The 25569-nt window shown below is 35.5% G+C and overlaps 1 protein-coding gene across 1 annotated transcript in view; it reads right to left on the reverse strand.

Annotated features, from left to right (window-relative positions):
* Positions 1–6033: 6033 nt before the first annotated feature.
* mad1l1 (mitotic arrest deficient 1 like 1) overlaps positions 6034–25569 on the reverse strand; it is an 89894-nt gene continuing 70358 nt past the window's right edge. Inside the window, exon 18 of the mRNA XM_067404913.1 lies at positions 6034–6757. Within this exon, the coding sequence (XP_067261014.1) occupies positions 6596–6757 (162 nt within the window). The 3' untranslated portion in view covers positions 6034–6595. The remainder of the gene's footprint in view (positions 6758–25569) is intronic.

Raw genomic sequence — 25569 nt, forward strand, 5'->3', positions numbered from 1 at the left:
TAGCCGAGACAGAAAGCTGAAGATGGCAACACAACAGAACGTAATGTTCTGAAATGCACACTGACTGGACTAAAGCCGATTTTGAGCTAACTAATACAAAATTTTAAGCTTAACACCTGCATATTGATCCTCCACTGTAGCTCAAACTAAAGCTATTGCGGTGAAATGTTCACAAAATTAGCATAAACCCAGTTTCGAGTTTCTTATGTGTTAACTATATATAAGCAAGTATTATGAATACATTTAGGTCTGATGGGGTTTGCAGGTGTTTCATGCCTAACATCACTATATTCACAACATAGAACTGCCTCTCGTATACCTAATTGCTAAAATTAAGTATTTCACCCAAATCTTTGTAAGAATACCCTTACTAATCGCTGCAAAAGTCAATTATTTCATTATTTTAATCTGCCTGATTCCTTTAAGCTTGCCAATCTATTCCCAGCATAAAATCCTCACACAAAGACAGTCTGTCCGTTAATAAATGACAGTAGACCTGAGGGAAAAGAGAAATGAACAGTGTGAGCAGAACAAAAGGTGTTAAAGAATGAGCTGGAATAATGGAGAGATTTGCAGTGTAATGGCCCATTTTCACAGTGGCATTCATTCACTTTCTGGAATCATCTTTGAAAGTAACATTTGGTAATGTCGTACACTACCATTCAAAAGTGTGGACAAACTCATCCATACTATATGGTTATCATATAAAATCCCATACTTTCAGTGATATACTGACAAAAAAGGGGGGCCTGTACCAGTTGTCTAGATTTCATGAAGAAGAAAAAAAAATGTTATATGTGTGTATACAGTATGTATATACTGTATGTGGGTCAAAGACGAAAAGGGGGTTTCAAGCATCAAAAAATAATGCATAATAAAGCTTTAAATTTTGTTTTTTCCCTGCTGAACATTAGAATGTGTCCCGTTTAATTTTATATTTTTAATGACTTTACAATGATTTACAGAAGACACCCACTAAAATGTAATTTAGTATTTATGGATCAGAAAATCTTATTCATATTTAGAAAAAAATGTATGTTGTTTCATTTTTACATAAATATATCCGTTCTGCTGAATGACCATGGTTTGTTACTCTGAATGACATTTTGCCAACAAGGGAGAAAATATTTCCATTGTTCCCACAACTGCAATGTTTTTAGTATTAGTCTCTATCATTACATTAGTTTTAATAATATTCCTGAGTAAATGATGGCAGAAGCTGAAAAATAATAATCATTTTATTCTATATCACGGAATCACGGACGGAATGGCGGAATCCATTCATAAAAACGGAATTTACTATAACACGGAATTTGTCAAATTTTTGATGAATGAATTAAAAGCAGGTCAGTACACTTAAATTAAATCGCGATATAGACTAGTGTCTGTGAAATTTAAACCGCGAAAAGACTATTTAAACACTTCATCAGCATTTAACCGCTTAGTTTGAGAAAACTACCGTCATAAACACAAAGAAACTCAAAGCTCTAGGCAAACTGTCAAAATAAAAGTTCGATTTAACTTGACAGAAACATATTACTGTTGTACAGTAGCATTTAGATAAATTAATTATATAATAAATTATTAAAATATATTTTAAACAATAATCTCAGTGTTTCTTCCATGTTTTAATTTTAACAGTAATGCTGTTTTGCAGCACATTGTTTGACAAAAAAGTTTAATTTCATGATTAAAAGAAAAATTAAATGGTATGCATTCATTTAACAGAAAAATTTAAATACATAACAGAACTTCTGAAAAAAAAAAAATTAATTATTGATTAAAATTGAATTAAACCATTAAAATGGAATGCAGAAAACAGAATTTTGTAAAAAATAAAATTTGAGGGGAAAGAATAAAACATTTATCATAGGGCCCTAAAAAATGTAATTTTTTTGTTAAACTTTTATTAAATTGTTGGTAAATTGGACAAGATTCATTATTTCAATTAATTAGACATGCTTTTTGATTACTAAAATTTAATTTAACCATTAAAATGGAGTCAAAAAATAAATAAAACGGAAAAAAAATGGAATCCAGAAAAATTCAAATGGAAAAATATCTATGAGGATGCCCGAGAGGCGTTTCAAAGATGGCCGCAGAGTGAAATGACTGTCTTAAAGGGACTTTGAACCTACCCATCACAGAAAAAATTCTGCATTTTTTAAATTTTTGTCATCTGACACAGGAAGTGTCCTCATAAACCATGTTTACGTTTTAATATCCATGTGATAATACACATTTTTGTCCTCATAAACCATGTCATAGGTGTAATGGTTTTTACTGTACAAACAGTATGTTCTATCCCCCTACACTACACCTAAACCTACCCATCACAGGAAAAATTAAACCCGGTTTAATTTTGAAAAAAAAATACGGACATGGGGTAATGTCCTCAAAAGTCACCCTCTCCTTGTAATACCTATGTCATACCCATGTCACAAATTTGTCTCCTGATGTCACAAAAACATGCACGCGCACACACACACACACACACACACACACACACACACACACACACACACACACACACACACACACACACACACACACACACACACACACACACACACACACACACACACACACACACACACACACACACAGACAAAAGATCAAGAGAAACATTCATTCAAGTGTCCAAAATTTTAGCTGTCTTTAATGACATACAATAACATAACAGATATGGTACAGATTCCGTTAGAAAACTCTAATGTCATTTGATTGGATATAAATCTTTGAATCGAATGGAGAGTAATTCAGTATCAGACAATAAAGCCCAGCTGCAGAGAAAGTGAAGGAAATGGTAAACAGATCAAAAGGAATGACAGGAAGGTAGAAAAATGAAGGATGAACAAAATTCCTTCTGGGGCTCTGTAATCTTTTTAGGGTGCCTCTAACACGGCTTCAAACCTCTTCTGGAACATTGAACCACCGTGATTGGCTAGCCGAGCTTATGAGAGCTAATGTAATTGTGGTCTAGTGATATCTAACGTTACATTATGTGTATGTTGGGAGAGATAGAGATAGAAAAAAAAAAAAAAGAGGTTGAGTGTGCAGGATTTATGGCTGCTAATATAATCACAAGAACTGTTATCTAGTTGTAGGACATTTTTTGTAAGCCTAAGTGGAATAAAATGCAGCAAAAGCCTCTACCCACTATTATCTAGAAAGATAAGTGAGATTCAAAAGCAAACAGGCAGACTTTCTAGTCACAGCATTTATCTTTATTATACCAAAAGCCTATTCTTACTTTTAGAGTTGTACTAGTTAAAAATACTCAAAACACACCCAGTCTTTTCAAATCATTGACTTATCACAGTTTGAGTGACAGGCGTTGAACCCGTCTCTGTCTGCTTCAACGCTCGTCTCTGTGGCAATGCAAGAGGGAGCGACCCAGCATGACACTCACTCTAGTTTCAAATGCCATGGCAAACTAAGAACAGATAAGGCAAACAATAGAGAGATATCTCCAGTCTCATCAGAGCAACCACCAAACCTCTATGATGAAACACATGGACACTTTGACAGATGGACAATTTTCCTGGCATGGGAGACCACGTTTGTTTGTGACCTCCTTTTTTGGTTTCAAATGCTAATTAGCATGGCATAAACGTTTACATACATAACACTACAATAGTACAGGAACACTTAATGCTGCACATATTTTGGATTTCATCTTCATGTTTTTGTATAAAAAATCTTGTTACCTTTTGCAGTTCATATATAATAAAAATACAGTGAGGCCAAAAATACGGAAGCTTGTTACCTTAAAAAAAGGTTATTGCGACTTTTTATCTCACAATTCTGACATTATCGCAATTGCAAGTTTATCTCACAATTATTTTTTCTCAGAATTGTGAGTCATAAAGTCAGAATTATGTGATATAAAGTCCGAACTGCGATTGTGAGAAAAAAAGACTGACTTTTTTCCTCAGAATTGTGAGTTTGTTTCTCACAATTCTGACTTTATAACTCGCAATTACATGTTACGCAATTCTGACTTTATAAGGGTGCGTTCACACTTGCAATTCAGTTCATTTAGTTTGTTTGGTCCGGACCAAAATAAAGAAAAGAAAGAAAAACATTTTAGTCCTGGTCCGATTAGCGTTCAGATTGGCAATTTTATCACCGAACCAAAAGGTACCAAACCTAAAGGCATAGGGATACATTCACAACCTGACTGGTTGGATTTTATGACGTATTGCCTATTTTGAGACAGAACTTACCGAACATCCAAAACAATGCTGTGTGCTGAGGTAAATGTGCTTGTTGTGTGTGTGTAGCCTGCATATGATGGTATTTTGGCCAGCGGGGAACTCATGAAGAGCTTATAAAATGTTTAAAGGAGTCAAAACAGTGGTGCTGTTTTTAGGGTCTCATCTTCCTGTTTTTGGTTCGTTTACATGTCTTTTGTCCATGTTGCGTTCATTTATCAGTCGAAGTGCACTAGAGTTGTTGTTTGGTGTGCACTACTATTTGGATGGCAGTGTTCACACATTCAAATGAACCGCTCTAACAGAGCAATCAAACCAAACATGACAAGTGTGAACACACCTTAAGATGTAATTGTTACTTTATATCTCACAATTCTGAGTTTATATCTTGCAATTCTGACATTATAACACATAATTCTGACTTTATAACTTTTAATTGTGAGTTTAAATCTCTCAATTCTATATAAAAAACAAAAAATTACCTATTTTCTTTTTTTAGTTAGTGGTGGAAATAAGCTTCCATAAAAAAAAAAAAAAAAAAAAAAAACCCTGTACGAATTACAAATGTCATTGCATTAGATAACAGAAACAATAAAACAGATATTTTCTCATATATATTTAATACTGTTAACTCTGTTATATATACTAACAGAAAGTTAATAATCAAAAAAATCTCTTCTTGGAGTGAATTTTTCAAGACTAAAATACTGGAAGAAAATCTACAAAACGTTATAAAATTCAAGTAAATAAATCTAAAATAAAGACAAATAAATCAATATTACATATGAATGATTTTACACTGTTTAATATAATATTACTGTGTAATATAAGTGTTTGGCTTTTTAATAAGACAATGGCAGCTTATCTCTCCTCTGAATCTGAAGTCCTTATGTTTTTTTGCAGCGTTGTAGTTTGGTCTAAAGCTTCTCAAATATTCATTATTTATCTATTTACAGCTCCTCATTAGCATATATAGCCTTTTCCACCCCAAAGCTATGAATTATATAACGACCGTTCATGAAAAACAAAAACGTTCATAAATAACCAATGAGAGGCCACCTTATTCGACTCAAGATGATAAATGATAAAATGAATAAAATATAAAAACGTGTGATGAAAGAGGAAATGGGTATCATAGAATGAAAGGGGATTCGATTTAAGGGCCAAAGATGCTTGACCCACTGAATTGTTAAACAAATTATATTAAATAAAGAACTGAAGAAGTAGGAGAAAGTATGAAAACAAGAAGCCAAAAGTGACAGGAAGAGAGCAGTGCCAGCTTGAGAGTCTGTGCATAGTAGCTGTTTTTCTGAATTGATTTTGCCAGCCAAAGACTGAGTTTGCATATAATAGGAACAGCTAACAGCAGGGACATTGCATCCGCAATGAATTCTCTGGCATGAGAAGAAAGCAGAGATACTGGCTCTGCGCACTACCTGAAACCACGGATGCAGGATGAGAGTAACATTCTTTGCTAATTGCTTTGGCACAATGGCACTTTGCATTGCTAGTGTGACAGATTTGAGACAAAATTCATCTGAAAGCAGTCTGAGTCATTTCAGATTAAATCTTAATGTGTGTAAGGTAGGAAACTGTGGTAGTTTATGTGGCATTCCAATGAAGACAAAGAAAGAAAAAAAAAAAAAAAAAAAAAATAGTAATAACCACTGCCAGCTAAAATGGCCAGGGAATTTAAATACTCCCACATCCACTAGGATTTGGTGCCAAATTGTACAAAGCAAACATTTAAAAGACATAAAACTTGATGCATCCAGGCAACTATTGTGGTTTCAATGGGGAAATTAGTTTTTCCTCAATTCAATGGGGAATTGATAACAAAAATCTCTAGGTTATTTGAGTTGTTTGAAGTGAAACACAATAAAAAAGCAGCTTCTAACCAGGTGTATGAATCATTATTCACTTCAGCACAGAGGATGTTTTGAAATCCGTAAGTTCCCAAAACAAATAATACACTGAAAAGTTTCATATGTCTTTATTTTTTCCTCGATATGGGCAAATAAACTGCCATGAAAGATGTTGCTCATAAAAAGAAGACTGCACATCTCTAGGTTTCCCTTGTATATGTGTTAACCTGTTTCTTAAACAACACAGTGTGGGTTTTATAGCATTAAAAGAAAAATACACAATATACTATGCTACAGAAATGTTGCCATACAGATTGTCAAGCTAAATCTGTATAAAGAAAAAAAAAAAAAGGCAAATCAAAAACAATCAGCTTGTCACGCCCAGGAGTTCTGTAGATATGTGTGTGTTGCTGTGTGTGTGTGTGTGTATGTGTGTGTGTGTGTGTGTGTGTGTGTGTGTGTGTGTGTGTGCGCGATCCCTGAACAATGTGTGGTCGAGCAATGATGAGTAAATCAGGTGACAGTCTGGCGGCTGAACAGCTCGATGGTGACCGCGCTGAGGAACACTGGGATGCTCTTCTGATGGAAGAGATGCAGATCTACCAGTCCAGTTAGAGTGCGGGAAAAATCTGTCTCCAACAGCTGCATGCTGCCACTGCCCACTGGACCAGTAGACTGGAGAGAGAGAGAGACAGGGGAGAGAGGTATCCGTTTAAACATTTGTAACACGACTCCAAACAAATAACTTAAACTACAAAGGTAAAGTAACAAATAAACAAAGTTTTTAAACTTTTTTTAAAATTTATTTTAAATTCTCTCTCACACACACACACACACACACACACACACACACACACACACACACACACACACACACACACACACACACACACACACACACACACACACACACACACACACACACACACACACACACACACACACACACACACGTGGTTTACGGGGACTCTCCATAGACGAAATGGTTTTTATACTGTACAAACTGTACATTCTACCCCCTACATTTCCCCTACCCCTAAACCTACCCCTCACAGGAAACTGTCTGCATGTTTGAATTTCAAAAAACACCATTTAGTATGTTTTTTAAGTCATTTGGTTAACGAGGACACAGGAAGTGTCCTATTAAACCATATTTACATTGTAATACCCATGTCATTATACACATTTGTGTCCTAATAAACCATGTACACAAGAACATACACACGTCTGGTTCACTATCCTTGTAGGGACTCTCCATAGGCGTAATGGTTTTTATACTGTACTAACTCCTCCTACACTACCCCACTACCGTCACTAACAGGAACCAAGTAACAAAATTCACTAAAATGAACTTACTAAACAACTAACTAATATTCATTGTTTATATATCAAGCTCTTGAGTAAGTGAAAGACACAAACCAATAAACCACTTCTCCATAACCAGTTAAAAATAACAGGAACTAAGAAACAAAAATCACTAAAACTAACGAAAACCAACTAATACTCACAGGGTCAAACACTGTTTGTGTTTTTATCAAGCTGTTAGTAATGACAAGCTCTGAGTAAGTGAAAGACACAAAACAATGAACTGCTACTCCATAACTATAGCTTAAAAAAAAAAAAGAACAGTCACACTCTAAAAAATGCTGGGTTAAAAACAACCCAAGTTGGGTTGAAAATGGACAAACCCAGCGATTGGGTTAAATGTTTGCCCAACCTGCTGGGTAGTTTTATTTAAACCAACTATTATTTAAAAATTGCTATATGGCTGGCTTAAAATGAACCCAAAATAGTTGGGAAATTAAAAACCAGATGCAATTAGAGACAACAATAATAGACAAAAGGGGAATGTTTATTAATAAGCTTTAATATTTTATTAATATAAATTTAATAGTTTAATAGTTTATTAATACAAATTTATTAATAAGCAATTTAATAAATGTTTATTGTTTAATAATTATTCATTGAACATTAATAAATGTTCATTTCCAACATACTTTGGGTTAATTTTAATTAAGCAATACAGTAATTTTTAAACAATAGTTGAGTTAAATAAAACTACCCAGCAGGTTGGGCAAACATTTAACCCTACCGCTGGGTTAAAACAACCCAATTGCTGGGTTTGTCCATTTTCAACCCAACTTGAGTTGTTTTTAACCCAGCATTTTTTAGAGTGCACTAACTAAATACTAACAGAAGCTAAAGTCTAACTAATTACCCAACAAACTGACAAATATTTACCAACTACAACCACTGTTCTAATTAACTAACATTTAAAGAGTCAAACACTGTTCGTGTTTTGTGAAGCTGCGAGTAATGATAAGCTCTGAGTAAGTCAAACACACAAACCAATGAACTAACCTAACCGTCACAAATGTCTAACTACCAAACAAACTAACTGACTAATATTTACCAACTCAAACACTATTCAGGTTTATGTGAAGCCGTGAGTAAAAAGCTCTGAGTAAATGAAAGACACAAACCAATGAACCACTACTGCATAACTAGTTAAAAATAACAGGATCTAAGAAACAGAAATCACAAAAACTAACTCATTTTCACCAAGTCAAATATTGTTTGGGTTTATGTTAATCTCTGGGTAAGTTATGGACTCAATAAACCAATTAACTACCTGCTGCTCCATAGCTAAAAACTATTAGTCACTATCATGCAACTAAATCAAACACAGTTTGAGTTTACTTATGTCAGGCAGTGAGTAATGTTAGCCTTTACATGAACAATAAAATGTTCTGATGTACACACATCCCTTATAAACTTAAGATGCACATCAAAGGAAAAAAGCAGTGACTCTGATTAATTGCTTGCCCAGAGTAGAATCACGAGGAAGCAAACACAAAATGAGGGCATCAATGCACAATGGCGCTTTTCCATGTCAAATCTTTTTAAGCCTGACCTCCATAAGAAGAATTTAGCATCAAATATATTTTACATTTAGAGGGCTTGAGAAAATAGGCCTCTCATAAATATCTATTCTTTTTTGCCGTTTTCTGTGATTTATGAAGCACCATAATGGCCCTGCTGGTCTCATAACACAGAAAGGCCCCCCTCGACACCAGACCTTCTAATACCTGTCCCAGCAAACCGACACACGTGGAAATGCCTCTCTTTTGTCTCCAACTTGGTTTTGTTTTCTATTTTCCCAGATCACATTTTAATAAAAGGTCATCCAGTATTTTTTCTCTTTGTTTTTGAGAGAGAGTTATTCAGATTGTGACCTTATCAATGTGTTTTTGTATTGCCACCGCCACAAAAGGGTGTTATGAACAATATTTGACCTTTTGGCTAACAACAACTTTTTGTTGATGTTAAAACCTTCCTCAAGTCCACATAAGAGGAGAGAGAGGACAGAAAGATAGAAACGCTTTTATGAAATGAGAAGAAAACGATCGACTCAGGGTATAGTGGGGCCAACAGAAAATGGTAGAAGTTTCCAAATTAGTATGGCTTCTCTTCTTTCTGTTTCATCTCTCCATTCTCCATGGACATCCAGTTATTTTGCCGCTCCTAACGCTGTAAAGCCAGGAGCCATCAAACTTCACGTAACAGCATCTCCCGCTGAGCTTTCTTTCCAGTTCCCTCTCTTCTAAGAGTTTGTTTAAATGCAGCTTTTAGACTGAAGGGGTGTGAAGTGAATAATTACAACATTTTGCATTTGACCCAAACAGCTGTTTTCTCTCTGAAGATGTAAAAAAGATTTAAAAAGCCATTCATAATGACAGTTTATGCAGTATAGTAGAGAGAGATGGGAAGAGAAAGACAGACAGTGAGAGAAAAAGGAAAATTATGCTTGCCTAGAGTTTACTCAAGATGCATTTCAGTACACGGAGTGACACCTGTAATGACTCAGCCTTCAGGAGCTTCCAGGAACTTACACTGTAACAGCCTATATATCTCCTAACAAATCCAGAGAGAGTCATGCACGCCACAAACCACCTCCAGCAGAAATACCAAATAAATACACAGCCAAGAAAGTAAAAACGGTTGGTCTCAAGAGGAGATTTTACAATATACATCCTGTCTGAAGCCATCAATCCACACACACTGAAGCCGTTTCCTGCAATGCTCTTACTACAGCAGCATGAAAGATAAAATATATCTTATATACACATTATCATTCAAAATGTTGGGGTCAGAAAGACTTTTTTTTTTAAATTAATTAATCATTTTATTCAGCAAGAATGTATTAAATTGAACAAAAAGTGAGTAAAGACATTTATAATGTTACCATATACTTCTATTTCAGACCAATGTTTTTTTTTTTTTGTTGTTGTTGTTTGTTTTTGTTTTTTACTTTCTATTCATCAAAGAATCTTGAGTATCCCTGAATATTTTATTGCTTTTTTGAACAAATAAATGCAGCCTCATGCATTTGGGCATAAGATACTTCTTTCAAAACAGTAGTGAATTTGTAGCAAGTCCGAATGCGATAACATACTGGGTACCACAAGCAAAATTTCTCTTTTCAACAAAAAAAATACAAATAGTTGTTTTACCAACATAATCTGATTCACAAAAAAATGACTCATTCTTTTAATTATTTGGTCAAAAAGACTCAAAAATCTACTCTTGTTGATCTGTCAGGTTACTATGTGTATGACAATGTTAAGTTAAACAAATACACATTAAGTTGTTTAGTAAGCATTTAAAAAAAAAAAAAAACAAAAAAAAACATACAATTATTAGATTTTTTTTATTTATTTTTTTTTATAAAAAAATGGTACAGGCATGTTACCATGTAAAGTATCACTGTGGGAACTTAAAAAATAAAAAGTTCTGTAGAAAACAGCACTGAAGTAATTTAAAGTTTGCAGGGAGCCAAGAAAGCACGTACACACAAACAAATTTGTGATCCAGTTGCATCCGAGTCGTCTGTTGGTGCGAGTGCACCCTGCCGAGCTTAAAGAGAGGAAACGAGAAGCTGTCATTGCTTTGAGTGTGAGGCGGAGGTGTGTGAAGAGCAGTAATTGGCTGTTAAATTAGCTTTATCTACTGATTAGGCAGATGTATAATTAGCCAACTGCTCCTTGCTAACGGCTTTACCACATTCCTGACATGAGATACAACACATGTATTGCAGATAAAAAGGTACATTAGCTAAAAAAATTGCACACTAAATTGTACATATTGCACTAGAAAACAAACATTTTAAGTATAAAGTGGGCCCAAAAAGTATGAAATTTAAAGCATGTTTTTCACAAAACTTTTTTCACATCCTGATAGCAATCAATAACAGAAGTATATTTTAAATAATTTTATATATATATATATATATATATATATATATATATATATATATATATATATATATATATATATATATATATATATCAGATATAGCTTCTGTGGAAGTCTCAGGTAGTGTTGTCACAATACTGGAATTTCCAACTTCGTTACAATACCTTCCAAGAGGCTTTAAGTTTTTCAGGTGGGTCTAATTGTAGTATTCAGGTAAGAAATACTACAGAAAAAGTAATCAAATGTGAAGGCTATCCAGTGTTATTTTATTATAAAAATGAAATGTAGATTATTGCTTACAATTAAAGTTACAAAAGTTATTAAATCAAGAGCAGCGAATTATAATCTTTGAGTAACGTGACCGACAGCAGCGTTTATTAGGCAATGAATCTGCAGCAGTTAGGTGGTAAAACTAGAGCTCTGTAAGTTGTTTACATTCATTATTAATGTAATGTTATATGCTTTGAGACATGAGGTAATTTAATGCTCTCTCGTGATGCTTTGCAGACTCTGCTCTGGCTGTGCGAGTTCATGTGTTTTGAAGGAGGCGTGGCTTTGGAGAGCGCTCTGAAGAGAGGGTGGGATCTTATGCTTTCAAAGCTAGCTTGCTACTAATGCTCAACCGAACCTGAATAATGCACAAGAACAAACCGCTTCCGAAAGCTAAAATGTGCTGCGTAACCAATAAGATTCACTCTCGTGTGTTACACAGCACGTTTGATCTTCCAGAAGAGGTTTGTTCTTGTGTGTTATTCAGGTTCAGCTTATTTTCGCTGATCAAAGTTTAGATGCGAGTAAAAGCCTAAATTAAATCTATTCATCATAACAAGCAATCGATTCTCTTCAGAAAATGTGGAAACCATAGACTGTAAAAAAAATATGGATGTAGTGTCCGTGACGTCACCCGTAGATTTTTGAAGAGCAGTTTTGAGGCGAAAATGAGGCCGCTGCCATCTTAGCTGCGCGTCACCGCACGTCACTCCTGGATAACTGAAAATGGGCAAAGAGGCGAGACGTAGTTGAACTGAGGTACCATGGTTACTGAAACCACGCCGCCTAGCTCGACGTGATCATGTTAGCAGGCAAAGGAGATACTATCTAGAATATTATTATTTTAGATATGATAATACTGTATATGATCATATATCTCACAAAAAAATGAGCCCGCGTCCAAAATTCAGCAGTTTTAGTTATAATATCCAAGCAGTGCTGTCGGAGTTTGTGGTGTCTTGAGAGGGATATTCTCCAGCCATAGTCATAGTAAATCTCACAAACAAAACTTTTAGCCAATGCCAAGATGATCCACGCGTGTTCTGTTTATCTTCCGCATGCGAGCCCATCTACACAGGCAAAACCATATTATTTTATAATTGTATAAAATAACCCCGCAAAAAGCACAAACATGGCAGAGATGCCAAATTCAGCGGCTGGAATTAGCTGAGGTGAAGTGATGGCTCACAGACAGCAGCGCGATCCACCTGTCACTCAAGTGACCACGCCCTTAATTATGCAGAACTTTAATGCTGCGTTCACACCAGACGCGACTTGCGCGAATAAATCGAAATTTAATTGTAAATTACAGCGAATAAGCTCAATTGGTCGTCTTTAGTTGGCTTGTAGTCTTAATATGTATAGCTCAAATTGAGTAAAGAGCGTTTTTTACAACTTATCAGATTGTCCGACCTCCTCACTCACTTTCTTTTAAACACGATCCTTTTTATTTCTGTTTCTATAAATGTATGAAGATGTATAGCGACAATGATTTTGTCCTCCTTTGTTGTTTCGAATTTCTGCCTCAGCTCACTACGTCACGTCACTACTAGAGCAAGCTCCTGATTGGCGAATTTCCGAGCCGCATTAACCAAAGTTCAGATTTTTCAACTTGCGCATTTCTCGACGCAGGATGTCAATTCGCGCCTTTGCATTGACTTAACATGTAAATCACTCGCGCTTACCGCTTCATTCGCGTCCGGTTTGAACACACCATAAGGCTTAATATAATTTAAACGGATGAGTTATAAAAAAAATTCACCCCCCTCAGAGTTGAAGGGCAACATTAGCAGTATACATAAAACAACAATTTGTACCAACCTGTAAACATGTTTTTTTCTGCTGTAAAATTGGCCATTTTAACATGGGACTCAATGAGATTCTACTCTCTTTTGGAGCCTGTTCCTAGTGGCCAGTCGATGAATTGCAGTTTAAGTCACTTCTGTACTGGCCTCAAGAGAAACTGGGGGAGGTTGCCGCTTGGTGGAAACCCACTCGATTCATATGGATTCATTTTAAAATCTCTTTATTAACTTTTTGAAGTGTCAAAGTGTCAGTTGTCAGGAAATCTGACAGCATTCTGTCATCAAAAAGATCTTCATTTGTGTTCCGAAGATGAACGAAAGTCTTACGGGTGTGGAACGACATGAGGGTGAGTAATTAATGACAGAATTTTAATTTTGGGGTGAACTACCCTTTAAAGGGATAGTTCACCCAAAAATGAAAATTTGATGTTTATCTGCTTACCCCCAGTGCATCCTAGATGTAGGTGACTTTTTTTCTTCAGTCGAATGCAAATTATGATTTTTAACTGCAACCGCTGCCCTCTGTCAGTCAAATAATAGCAGTGGATGGGAACTTCAACTATAGCAGTAAATAAAACTTGCTTAGACAAATCAAAATTAAAACCTGCGGCTCGAGACGACACATTAATGTCCTAAGAGACGAAACGATCGGTTTGTGCGAGAAACCGAACAGTATTTATATAATTTTTACCTCTAATACACCACTATGTCCAACTTCGTTCAGTTTCCTGTTAGTGAGGTCAAAAAACGCGTTGTGATGACGGAAGTGATGTCTCGCCCATATACTTCAATGAGCGCGAGACATCACTTCCGTTGTCAGAGCGCGATCTGACCTCACTAGCCGGAAGCTGAACGAAGTTGGACATAGTGGTGTATTAGAGGTAAAAAATATATAAATACTGTTCGGTTTCTCGCACAAACCGATCATTTCGTGTCTTAGGACATCAATGTGTCGTCACGAGCCGCAGGTTTTAATTTTGATTTGTCTATGGAAGTTTTTTCGACTCTTATTGTTCAAGTTCCCAATCACTGCTATTATTTGACTGACAGACGGCAGCGGTTGCAGTTAAAAATCATAATTTGCGTTTGACTGAAGAAAAAAAGTAATCTACATCTTGGATGCCCTGGAGGTAAGCAGATAAACATCAAATTTTCATTTTTGGGTGAACTATCCCTTTAAGACACAATGTATGAATGTCACTGCATTAAATAAGTTCAAAGAAACTTTAGTTGTTAAATTTTCAAGTTGGTTGAAAATAACTAATATCAAGACGACTCAATGACTAGCATTTTGATATAAGCTAATTGATAGATTTGATGTAATACTAATGATCTGAATATTTTCAAAAGCACTTACAAACTGGACTTTTTTCTGGAAAATGATTCAACCTAGCTGCTGTTTTGAGCATTTGTAGAAAAACAACAGATGTGTTTAGAGGGAACAAGCTCCATCTATGATGTCACTGACAACAGATACAATAGATTTAGTGACTTACTTAATTAAAAAAAAATTAATAAATGTATCTCCATTTCTCAGATGCGGCTATGATACTGAAGTTCTCAGTGTTCATGAAGACATGCAGAAGTTTCATTTGGATCTAAGGTTACAAAAATGTAATTTAGTTATTAGTACTTAATAGTAATTGATAAATTATTACTAAAACTAAACTTGACTAAAACATATCTTTAAATGGGAAATGTAGATTTAATAACTACAAACACATTTGGTCACAATCCAGCTAGAGGTATTTAATGCATTTAGAATAGTTAATTTGTAATTTTTAAAATGGTTTAAATAGTACAAATATACACACACATATTACATTTATATCTATATATATCTACATCTACATCTACATATACAGCCACACACCCACACATGCACACGCATATATAAAATGTGAAGCAAATATTTTCCCTTGCACTGATGCCATGAATTTGAAATACGTAAAGAAAACCAAATGGATAAAATGTCCATCGGCATTCTTCTTAGTGGAACATTTCAGTCGTATCTAAAGCAAGTGCTCTATGACCACCTGACTGAGTGAGCATTAGCCAAGGGACTGCTGGGAGGACAGCCTCTCCAACTGGAGGAGAGGAGATGTAATTGAATAATCAGAAATATGCAAATGAAAAACAAAAAGACTTCAATTTAAATGCAGATTTTGACATTTTGCCTAGGAAGAAAAAAAACAACAACGGGATGAGTGGCAGAGTAAATATCAAGACCATTATCAAGGCTTTACTTTGACTATCCAGAATGAAGGACATTAGTGTATGCATTAAGCTGCATATGAGAGAGGGTCTGCAAAAGTGTAGGTCTGTATTTAGTCTGTCCATACGCAATAAATGCTTATAAATGAACGCAAGTATAATTATTAGTTCCTGTACCAAAGTAAAAAACATCTCACTCTGTGAATCTCCTTTGACGTTCAACAGAAACTTACTGTCTCTACATATTGGTCTGTTTATGTTCTTGCTATATGCTTAATAGAGCATAGAGAATTGAAAGTTACAGTACAGTAAACACCACACTTCAACCCACCATCTGTGAGAAGCAACACAAGAACAACTTCAAAACATGGAAAATAACATCTGTAGATTAGACTGCAAGACAGAGAGTGAGAAAAATAGATCATGGTTTCCTCACCAGTTTTTCTAAACCTCAAAATTAATTTAAACTTTCTAATGTAACACACAAGTGGGATTTCAAGAGTATCCATGCGGAACATGTTTCTAGATTCCAGAAAAAATCTGTGTTCTAATGTAACACAAAATAGCCGGCTGGAATGTCTGAACATTTAGTTGTCTTTGATAAAGTTGGACATGCATCTCATCCTGCACCATTTGTCCTACAGATTTGAATAATCAAAAATTTGTGCAGGATTGATTCTTAAAACAGGTTGGGGAAAATTCCATTGGTTTAAACTGAAGGAGAGATACAAGCCATATATATGAACCAGAATATTATAGAGATGCTTTTGGCTTGGGCCAATATATATTATAAGACAACACCAAACAACATGCTAAAAAACACCCAGAACAACTTAGCAAGTGCATAGCATCACCCTGGAAACCATCCACAACCCCCCTCCACTACTAATTTTCTTGATGTTTCTCATCTTCTATGAAACTGGCAGACTTTATTGGTGTTTGAAGACTTTGATTTGGATCTTTCAATCATTGAAGTTGTGAAACACTCTCTTGCCTAAGCGTTTCTGTATCCTCAGTCTAAACAAATTAAAATGTTTCAGTACAAAAAGCTTGCTGTCCTTACGAAACCTCTTTCCCCATGATACTCCACCACACACAAACAACTTCTGCTGTCATGACAGGCTAACACGATGGCTGACATATGCTTTATGAACGGAGAGAGAACTGGAAGGAATAAAAGCGAGCGTCGGTCTGGAAAAAAATGTCACACGGAATAGCACTCAAACTCTGTCAGGAAACTTTCTCCACTCGACAGCTTTGATGGACAGAGATGATGTCTGCTAGTTTAGGCATTCGATCTTCAATAGACACCGCAGTCTCTAGGAATCAAATCAAACGTCTATCCACTCAGTGCATTTCATGTTCTCTCTAGAACAGGAGAGAGAGCTCACACATGAACACACATGCATGGCATGCACAGGCTATATGTTGGGCTGGAATCTATAAACATGTTCCGCATGGATGACTCTTGACCAAATGTTCTGAGATATTACAAACAGTCTATAGAGAATCATTATTAAATCGCACTTCTGAATCCAAAAAGAAGAATATAGGAACAGGCTTATAAGGTGAAAATCCATGGAATCATCTAGGATTCTAAACATTGAATATAAAATGTGCAGTTTGCTATATTTGTTTCCACACTTCTAAACCAATTAATTTCCATGATAAGGACATCTGTACATAATACAGAGATTCATGAAGAGCAACCGGATGAAAGATTTTACAGCTGAGCTAAAAGAAAATGTGATAAATTAATATTATATACATTTACTGTAGACATTAATAAATAAAAAAAATACACAATAGAAATGTCCGTAAATAAATATACGCTACATAATGTCCATAAATAAATAAAACAAATTAAATATCTTCGCTATTCCCATACATAAATACATGATTCACAATAGAGACCCCTATAGATAGACAGATAGAAACAAAGAGAGAGATAGATAGACAGATAGTAGGGCTGCACGATATACCATTTTAGCATTTAGTGATAGTCACATCGCGGATGCGCACTTTGCGGATTCAATGCTAAAATGGTATATCGTGCAGCCCTACTATCTGTCTATCTATCTCTCTCTCTTATCGATCCCTATACTTGACATTACAGATCCTGCGATGTGCGCATCCGCGATAGTCACATCGCAGGATCTGTAATGTCAAGTATAGGGATCGATAATCTGTACGAACCAGACACCATGGTTCAAAATCAAAACGCATGCGATTCTCGGATTAATTGCAAAGTTTGACCATTATATAATTAAAGTGTATCATTTGAATGTGTTTTAGGTCCTGTCAGATCAAATATTCAACCGCACAAAGACGCGAAAGAGAACTCAATTCTGAACCTGCGGATGTTTTCTGTGCACGCACACACACAGCCACACAGATGCGTGTGAACACCAAATGCCATTCCCTTACATGTCTATTTGTGCCTGAACGGACACATACATAAAAAAAATAAAAAAAAAATAAAAAAAATAATGAAACTTGTAAACAGTTGCTAATGGCTTAGGTGAACTAAACAATTGAGGAATAAGTTTTGGATCTGCACCTTCATTCTTAAAGTGACAGTAGCCTATATTCCTGCTGCGTTCTGTGCCATGAATGTTAATCAAACAACAAAAGAAAGATAAATATCACTTTTGTAGTTCTAACACAGATTATTTATCTTTAATTTATACAGTGAAGAATATGCAGTGTTATTTTACATTTGATTGTTCAATTTCAGATAGACAGACACTCACTATAGAAATTTCCATAAATATAATGAAATATAACAACAAAAAATACTTTCAAAAATATGTACATTTTGAACCTTAATGAGTTTTCCAGGACTGGGAATTACAAATTGTCTAATTCTAAAAAAGTTCTAGAGTGCATTTGATTGGTGAAGAATTAAATGTAAAAGCTAAATGTATATTGCTTCTAGTTTTGTCAACTTTTAGGCATATAGATGACCTCAAAGGCGAATATATATGGTGAAAAAGTCACAAAACTTCAATTATTTTTTTCATAGGGCTTTTAAGTCTTCACATTTCAAATGTTTGACATCAAGAGCTAAGGGGAGCAATACATATAATAATCACTGCTGTGTTAGAAGTAGTTCAAGACACCATAGTGGATCCATGAAAAAAATAATTTCAGAGCTCAAGCTGTGAATGCAAATGTTATTGGTCAAGATAGGAAAGGAAGGAGTTCAGTCTGAAAAAGAGAAACTCGTCCAAAAAACAGCAGTAGAGAACCTGATTAAACAGTCCACAACAGTGTTGGACTGAGGCTGGGCAGGCAGGAGGAGATGGAGATTCACTCTTTCAAATCAACTGCACAGACAGGGTCCAAAATTAACTTTGCTATTTCTGCTAATGGCAGGTGATATGAGACAATTTACCAGGCGTTATTATTTCCTATCTTGCATGAAAATGTATTTTGCATCTTTTTTTTTGATTCAACTTTTATTGTTCTTTTTTTGGTGGCTTAAAACAAAGAATATTCCACATTTTTGTCACATGGAGAGGCAGAGGCAGTTGAGCAAGAAAAGATTGTTACTGGGTTGCATATTTGATTGCTGGTAATGTGTCAACAAAGCTGAAAAACAACAAAGAGATGAACAAAGTTAAGCTGTGTTTTCACTGCAGGAACTTTCCTCAGGAACTAGGGACTTTGGGGTGGTACTCTATGTGTTTCGACCGAAGGGTCCAGGGTCTAAATGAAGTTCTAGGTAAAAAAATTCCCCCTCAAGAAGTCCCTGCTCGCAAGGTAGTACTTTTTCAAAGTTCAGGAACTTTTGGGGGTTGGGACTTGGGCGCTGAATATGCCAGTTGGTTTAGTTCACACAGCATGATTGGTTGACTCCATGCAGCATTTTATTTAGTTCATTGCGGTGCTTGCAGTAAGGGGTATTTGCTATTGGAATCAACAAGGGAGTTTAAAAAAAACACGACCGCGATGTAAACGTAGACAGTAACAGGTCTGGGGGAAAAGTTCCTGGGACAAATTGTTCCGGGTAATTTCGGTGAAAACAGGGCTTTACAGAACATCAGCAATTAAAGTTCCATGAACAGATTTCTGCAGGACACTTGCAAATTCATCAACAGCTATCAAAGCTATTTTATCTTTTTTTGGAGCCCCTCTTCAAAATCTAATACATGATTTAAGCCCCTAAAAAATAGACTTCTCATTAGCAAATAACCAAGAGAATGACTTGAATTTTATGCCTTTGATTTTTTTTTTATTCATATTGTTATAATTTAGAGCATGTACTTTTACCAGTTCTCTGAAGTTCACTCACTACATGCACTCACTTGCAAACATATTCTACATTTCACTCATTAATAGCTCATCAGTGAGTTTAATCAGCGAGTCCATCAAAAGGTGTAATCATCCCCTGATTGGACGAGAGGAAATGCCAGAACGTTGATCAAAACATGCATAGAGACACCTGCCGTTCCAACGTCGACAATCAAAGCAGGGCAACTGTTACTATGGAGATTATCAAAGCCAGAAACTTCGTCATCCTAACCTTTCAGGTTAAAGCAAGACACGACAAAGGCAAAGGTTAGCACAGGGACACATTAAACTGTCAGTGTATGTACGCTAAGAGGATGACATTTGTGAAGTCATTATAAAGGCTATGTGGATACTTAACATAATGAATACAGGTCAATGCTTGAGACACAGTGATCTGCTGTGAACTTTAAGTGAATTCTACTCTAATTTAAATAGAACACTGCCGATAATTATACAAACCGGTTTAATTCAGCCTTTACAAATATATGCAAAAGGCTACTTATACTTTGAACAAATCCCTTATAATTTGAACAAAACCATGTTGCTTGTTGAGAACTGATGTGATATTACTTTTCAGAAGTATTTAGTATTTTATATATATATATATATATAATTAAAAAATGTAATACACATTTATAACGCTATACAGTAATTTATACAGTAAATGACAAAAACACCAACAAACAACACTAATGCAAGGGCATTTCTATTGGTTTCTAATACAAGGGCTGAGGCAGTCAGCAAATTTGACATCTTTCTCTCTTCTGACTGCAATAATCAGTGCTGGGTAGATTACTTACCAATTGTAGTCAGTTACTGATTCCAAATTACATGACAAAACATGTAGTTAGTAACGCAATCCATTACATTACACAGTTAAGGTAATATGATCTGACTACATTTGATTACTTTTAAATTACGTTTGATCTTACTCATTTATCACATTGATTTGAATTGGAATACTGATATGAAAATACAAAGAGAAAGAAATTAAATTAAATATTATATAATATCAGGGTTTCCCAGACTGGTGTTCATGAAGGAACTGCAAGGGGGTTTTGTGAATTTAATGAAAAGCTATTATGTAATTAAATCATAATTATGTAAAATCAAAATAAAACTTACTAAGATAGAAAAATATATTTTATTTGTTTACATTAAAGGTGGTAAAGAGGATGTTTTGTTTTATACATTTTTGCAATATTACTTGAAACTGTCTTTACTAACTGATAAAAGACTATTTATTAGGTGCACTGAAAGGAATAATATTAATATACATCATCTGTGCACGAGGTAGGGCCTTAAAAACATCAGCCAATAGTTTATGCGATCATCGCGTAAACGATTGGCCCTCTGGCTTGTCAATCACTGCCATGACGTGCCTTGTGAAAGACGCGCGGCTGTGCGCTCTAGTAACTTTCCACACTCCGCATGCAATGTTTTTGTCAGGAGACAGGAGTAACAACTGCAGATTATGAGTTACCTGCAGTGAGTCTGACATAATGAATCCACTAAGTGTGTGCGCGGCTTTAAGTCGATTGTAAGGCCGATTATGAATGTAAATTATGAATGTCCAGTCAGAGCCAGTTGCTTTTACAGTCGGTGTTCAAATTCCATATGAAAGTATATAAATCTGCTTCAGGAGCAGGAAACTATCGCTGTATGTTGAGCACAGAATGTTTTTGCTAGTCGTAAAATGTGTGCCCGTCTTAATAACACAGCGAATGCCGGTGGTAAACAAACACTCGTGCACGAGTTTTGGGAGGCGTTCACTTGAAATGAGCTGTGAAGGAGGGGGATTGTTCTTCCGCATGCGCTAATTTCAAAAACTCAGTCGACGAAAACATCCTCTGTACCACCTTTAACCGACATCAGAACTTAATTTTATTGTTTATTATTATTATTATTATTATTATTATTATTGACTTAATTTTATTATTGACCAAACTTAAAATCTCAGGGGGTACTTCAAGTAAATATATTAGGTCAAAGAGTTCCAGCTGACAAAAAGTTTTAATCCCTACATTGCATGTTAATATGAAATTATGGGAATTTATACATTTTAATGTAGTAATGTAGTAATGACAGTAATACATGCTTAAATGACTCACTCAGTGATAATTTAAATAATATGGTGCTTTTCCACTGCAGTTTAGTACTGCTTCAAAGTGGGTGGGATTATAGACTGATAGTTATCAGACACTCACTCCTCGGCTACCAACGAGTCTGCACCTCGTCTACTGAACACAATACAGCCATTTCTTTTTTCAAGTTGTGTGCGACGGTTGTTTAAAGCAAGTCGTTTTAAAAAAATTCACACAAACAAATGATACTGCGGTGGCTGTTACTGACTATTTAAATCTAGCGGGTTTGGTGTCTCGTGTTTCAAATCCAATGACGCTGGTAGTGACGATTCCCTCTGACCAATCAGTGATCTGCAGCGTTTACACGTCATATTTAGTATCGGTACAACTGAGGTGGTACTACTTAAGCGAGCTGTACCGTTCCGTACCAAGCCATCCCATGCAGTGGAAAAGCACCAATGGTTAATGTGTTCGTCAAGAGCTGATTAGATATGCAATGTTGCAAAGTTGAGAAATTTCTGTAAATCCAGTGATGAAATATTATGTGTGGGTCTGTGTGTGCAATTCCACAAACCTGTAAGACATTCTGAAAGTATATAAGCAGTAGACTTTTTTTGGAAAGGATAATTTAAAAGATGAAAAAGAAGTAGTAGGGAGAATGAATTAATTATGAATAATTCACTGCCACTGTGAGAATAACATGTAATCAAATAAGTAACTGTAGTCTAATTACAAGTATTTTAAAAAGTAATAATCTAATTGCAAGTACTTAATTTTTTAAGTCTGATTAAGTAATCCAGATTATATGTAATCAGTTACTACCCAGCACTGGCTGTAATCAATCTCTCAATATTTCTTGTCCCTCTTTTACTTTTTTAGGGAGTAACACAATAATGAAATGCATTATGTTTAAAAGTAACTTTCACCAACACTGCCTGGCAACCAGAACACCCTACCAATCACACAAGATATCTTAGCAACATCACAGTAATGCCCTGGGAATCACCTAACAGCACAGAATTGTACATTTCATTCTCTGATGTGAATTAAATAGGCAGACAAGGCTGATGAGTTTAAAAAGTGGACTTAATGCCCTGTTCCAATAGCACCCACGCAAAAGCACATATTTCCGGCATGAACAGAGTGAGAGCTCTCACGACCAATGCGCTCTTATGCTAAACCCTGTGATGAACAAAGAACGTTTTGTCAAAGCCGCACAATGACGACGGTGCTCACTGTGTGCTGGGAATAAACTGTCCACTAAAATTATAAGCATGCTACACAGAATTGAGCCTTTTCAGCTGCATTCAGTTTATGTTTTCACTCCACTGAATAGACACAGCAGCAAGGCTTAAATATCACAGATAAAAGGAATTTTAAATCTGTACTTTGAAGGTAAATTTTCTATTGGGGACAAATTGTTAGAGGGTGAAATTAAACTAATATTATGTGAAAACGGATGCTATGTATGTTACTAACCAAATGTATCCACCATCAAAGCACAGAGACACTAATTACAGCAAAGATGAGAGGACACAGAATATACAGTCTTCCTTTGATGGAACTGTCCATGTTATTGCTGCGCTCATGAAAAATGCAAAAGTAATAAAGAACTAGATTTTTACATTTTCTGAGAAATGCTTGCTGCCATGATGATAAGGTGCTCTAGGCGGTGGTTGGGGAGCTGCAGTGCGGTTGTCAAGGTGCAAATGGTTACTTGTCCAATGCTATGAGGTTGCTACGGTGTAAGTTAGGGATGTCATGAAAACCGATACTTCAACACCAAGTCGGTATCAACATTTTTAAAATCCTGACGGTACTTGCTTTTCTACAGTACCGCAAGTACCGATGGCACCGAACATTTATGCACTATAGCATGTACTGTAGGTTAGGGCTGCACGATTAATCGCATTAGATTGTCATGCGTGTCTCGTCAGTAAAGCCGGTTCTGTGATTAGCGGTAAATGTCCATCACCTGCTTTCAAATGGAGCGGCACTTAATATACAGAGCCGTAGTTCGCGGACAAGCTACGCAATATCGCGTTCATAATCAAAGACGATTCATCTGTGATTATGAACGCGATATTGCGTAGCTTGTCCGCGAACTACGGCTCTGTATATTAAGTGGACATTTACCGCTAATCACAGAACCAGCTTTACTGACGAGACACGCATGACAATCTCATGCGATTAATCGTGCAGCCCTACTGTAGGTTGAACCCAAACAGATTATCAGAGCAAATCAGTAATTTTAAAACTTTCTATGAGACGCAATTTCACAAATATTGTGAGTGATTCAGCGGTACTGCATGCTCTCTCTCTTTCTCTCTCTTGCACATCCATAGTATCCACATTGATTTTGCTCTGAAAGCGAGCTGCACAGTGCAATGCAGACAGTAGCGCACATCATTTTATATCATGTCAATTTATACATTCAAATAATTTTTAACTAGTTAAGTATTCACATGCTCTCTGAGATACAGTCTTCAGTCAACCAAAGCGCACGCACAGTCACTTCTCGTGAGTGTCAGATTTTCACGGCTTATTACAAATAAACACTCAAATACAGACACAGTTATGTCAAAATATTTGCGTAAGCACAGTCGGTTTTATGAATGTGAACAGCATGTGTAAAAGAATATTGTCTCAGTCCATTAGGTCTTGGTGACAGCAGCCTTAAAAACCTGCTACTGTCTACTAATGGCTGTCTGTATTATTAATGACAATCAAACAAAAAAAGAAAATCTTTAATAAGGATTATTTTCTATATTTAGCTTATACAGTTATGACTATGTAGAGTTTTTAATCATTTTATATTTGATTATTCAATTTCTGTGATATTTTTACTTGAATACTACTGTTAGACCTAAAAAATATATAGCTTTTGTTTAATTTGTATCTTTATTCTATTGTATTTATGCTACTGCTTCTAATGTGTTTATTCATACTTGTTTTATTACTGACTATTGCAACAAATTACCTCATAAAACACAAATACATTGTGAGCAAACATTATATTGAGATAAATGTAATTTCCTTTTAAAATATGTATAAAAATGCCCCCCACCCCCATAATAAGTGTAACCAAAGGGGGGAATTCCCCCATTTTCCAAAATCAAATGCAGGCTATGAAAGGTTTAAATAAAGGAGTTAAAGGATTAGTTCACTTTAAAATGAAAATTACCCCAAGCTTTACTCACCCTCAAGCCAATCCTATGTGTATATGACTTTCTTCTTTCTGATGAACACAGTAGGCGATATATTAATAAATATCCTGATGCATCCAGTCTTTCTAATGGCAATGAATGGGACTAATGAGTATGAAGAAAGAAAAGTGCATCCATCCATTATAAATATTATTGTTCTGATATCTACTTGAACCGTACTTACCTACTTGAAGTTGTAGGAATGTTGTTATTGTATATTAAATCTGATATAAAAATATTGATCTAAAAAAAAAAAAATGCTTCATTAACAAAAAAAAAGAAAAAAAAAAAGCCTACATTAAAAATGACAAAAGAGTGGCTGAAAAAAAAAGCCACCAAAATAAAACCAATAACAA

Source organism: Chanodichthys erythropterus, chromosome 12 (assembly GCF_024489055.1).
Source record: "Chanodichthys erythropterus isolate Z2021 chromosome 12, ASM2448905v1, whole genome shotgun sequence".
In the NCBI taxonomy this organism is placed as follows: domain Eukaryota; kingdom Metazoa; phylum Chordata; class Actinopteri; order Cypriniformes; family Xenocyprididae; genus Chanodichthys; species Chanodichthys erythropterus.